The sequence below is a fragment of the Rhopalosiphum padi genome, chromosome 1, assembly GCF_020882245.1.
Source record: "Rhopalosiphum padi isolate XX-2018 chromosome 1, ASM2088224v1, whole genome shotgun sequence".
Classification (NCBI taxonomy): Eukaryota; Metazoa; Arthropoda; class Insecta; order Hemiptera; family Aphididae; genus Rhopalosiphum; species Rhopalosiphum padi.
The window spans coordinates 75,404,013-75,406,736 of NC_083597.1; the positions used below are offsets into that span (position 1 = coordinate 75,404,013).

The window sequence follows — 2,724 nt, forward strand, 5'->3', positions numbered from 1 at the left end:
ATTTATACTACTGTTAGGTATTGTTCCGTTAGGTAAAAACATCATATATTTATAATACAACTCAAATATATTTTTTGGTCAGAAACACTTTTATTGATATAAAATCAAACCTAAAATAAAACACTGATGATCATGTTTAGTGAATCTCCCTGTATAATCGTTGGTTGGAATAGAACATATTTTATACATGCACTATGCAGTATGCACATCGTCATCGGGTGTGTAGTTATTGGTCGGTCAGCAGCGGTAGAAATGCTCACTAATGATAAAACAACAGATGAGTTCTTAAAATGTGTAAGCGTTGGACGTGGCCGCACTGTTATTTCTGGGCTGTTTTTTTCTGGTAATATTTAAGAATGAGTTATTGAAATCGGAATTACGAAGAATCAATGTCACAAATCATATACATAGCTCACACAATTATTAAAATGTGTATTTGTTGCTAATAAATATTCCTAAACTCTTGTTTGCTCTACGTTCTGTGGTGTCCTAACGTGTGTTGGTGGTTGCCGGTTGGTAACACGTTACTCATGAGTCAAATATTTCAAACACTCAGGCCTAGTGTAAACCCGTTTTACAAAATTATTAGTATTACTTGCAATGGAGTTCCTTACATAGGCACGATACGTACGGATAATATGTCGTATGTATAATGTCATGACCTGTTAGTCTGTCACTATTCAATAATTTATTATTATTTAAGTCAATATTATATATTATATATCAACCTTCAAAAGTCCACTACACAACTAACTTAATTGTAAGTAAGTACTTAATATTAATAATATTTAATCGATATATTTATAATTTTTTTTTGTTTATAATAATATTTAGTAATTAACAAACTCAATAGTATTATCATTGATTTTAAATACTGTTGATCATTATATTAATATTAAGTTACATAAAATAACAATATTATATAAATATTCAGACGATCTACTGATTAAAGTAAATGAAACATTTTTTATAAGCACTTACATTTTGTAACTAATAATATTATATATTTATTTTAAGATAAAATAAAATAACTAAGATTTATTCTAAATTTAAAAATATTGTTTGCTAATTTCTTTTGGTCTATTATTTCATTATTTTGTTTCTGAAAATGTATAAATTACGTTTTTTTGGGATATTGGCAGGTTTAACAGTTTTGCTTAGAACTTTTCTTTCTTACCATATAACTATCCTAACTAAAAAAAAAAGTTGTATGTTTTCTAATAATATTACAATTATAACACATTATATCATATCATATTTACATTAAAGGAATAATGATTGTAGTGAGGTTTTTTGCTGTAGTAATGTAGTATAGTATTAGTGATATTCAATCACTGATGCGTGAATTTGATAACTACCGCTGCGGTAACATAAACAAAGAATATAACATTAACAATATAAAGTAGAATCTGTGGAGGTAGCACTCGTTATAAAAGATAAAAGAACTCTCTAACTCTTTTCTCTCACACCCAAAACACACACGCATTCTATCAAGTAGTGAAGTATTGAAAACTTATGTTTTTTAAATAACATAAAAACTTATTAAGTTTTTACAACGAGTAAATTATTGACAACTGAGTAAGTTTTTTGTTATAGCGATACACGGAAACATGTGTGGGTGCGGAAGTAGTAAAGTAGAAAAGGATAGTACTTACGGCGATGATACTTACGGCGATGGTACTTACGGCGATAGTACTTATGACGATGGTACTTACGGCAATAGTAGATACAATAACCATCGCAAACGTCGTCGCCAAAATCATACCATTGGCGACAATAATCATTACAGCTCAGACACCTACCCCGCTGGCGATTCTAATTACGTTAGTAGTTATCATAACGATAATCGTCGAGACAGCGACGGCTGTTGCGATTGTTTTGGCGGTGACGGCGACGGTGATTGTTATGGCGGTGACGGCGACGGTGATTGCTATGGCGATGGCGATGGAGGTGACTGCGGAGGTGATGGTGGAGGCGACGGCGGAGGTGACGGCGGCGGCGACTAACTACCATTTTTGAATAACCGTTATTTTCAAATAATAATAATTATATACACTTACGAATATATAAACAGTATACCTACAATATAGTATAATATTAATGTATGACGGGTACCTATTAAATTTCTGCCATATTATAAAGTAATTAAAATCGATATATTAATGCGTATACTTATAAAAAAAATTAAGACGCATTCTTATGTTAGTTTATAGCTTTTATATTAACCAAAGAGTAAAGAAAAATATAGTATAATTTTTTACTGCAAACGTGCCTGCACACACATTTTTCTAATCTCTATCTTACTATTATATAGAACCCAAACATATTTGTGTCAATATTTCGGAAACATTCTTCAATACAGCTAGTTAAACCACTTAAATTTTTTTACTGTCACTGTGTTATTTTGTAGGTATAGTTTGCACAGGAAATTTATCATTTTTCATTTGAATAATATTTTCATCTTATTTATTAGCCATTCCATTTAGTCTAAAAAATAATTATTCATAGACAATTAATTATTTTAGTTAACTAGAAAAATATTGCAATTCATTGAAATATTTAAATATGTGATATGATTCTTTATTTATTAAGTTTTATTTATGTGTTCTTAGCTAATTTGTTAATAATAATTAACTAAAAAAAATAGTATGCATAATATTTACTTGCGTATAAATATGTAAATTTATGCTTAAAAAAATATTAATAATAAGATATTGTCATACT

General features: G+C 29.1%; 1 protein-coding gene across 1 annotated transcript; it reads left to right on the forward strand.

The window, feature by feature from the left end:
• Positions 1-1,610: 1,610 nt before the first annotated feature.
• On the forward strand, positions 1,611-2,006 carry LOC132926934 (TATA-binding protein-associated factor 2N-like). Its single transcript, XM_060991360.1, has one exon. The coding sequence runs from the start codon at positions 1,611-1,613 to the stop codon at positions 2,004-2,006; it is 396 nt and encodes a 131-aa protein (XP_060847343.1).
• Positions 2,007-2,724: the final 718 nt, after the last annotated feature.

Excerpts from the sequence above, each read along its gene's own strand:
- LOC132926934 (XM_060991360.1), top strand. The coding sequence starts at position 1,611 with ATGTGTGGGTGCGGAAGTAGTAAAGTAGAAAAGGATAGTACTTACGGC.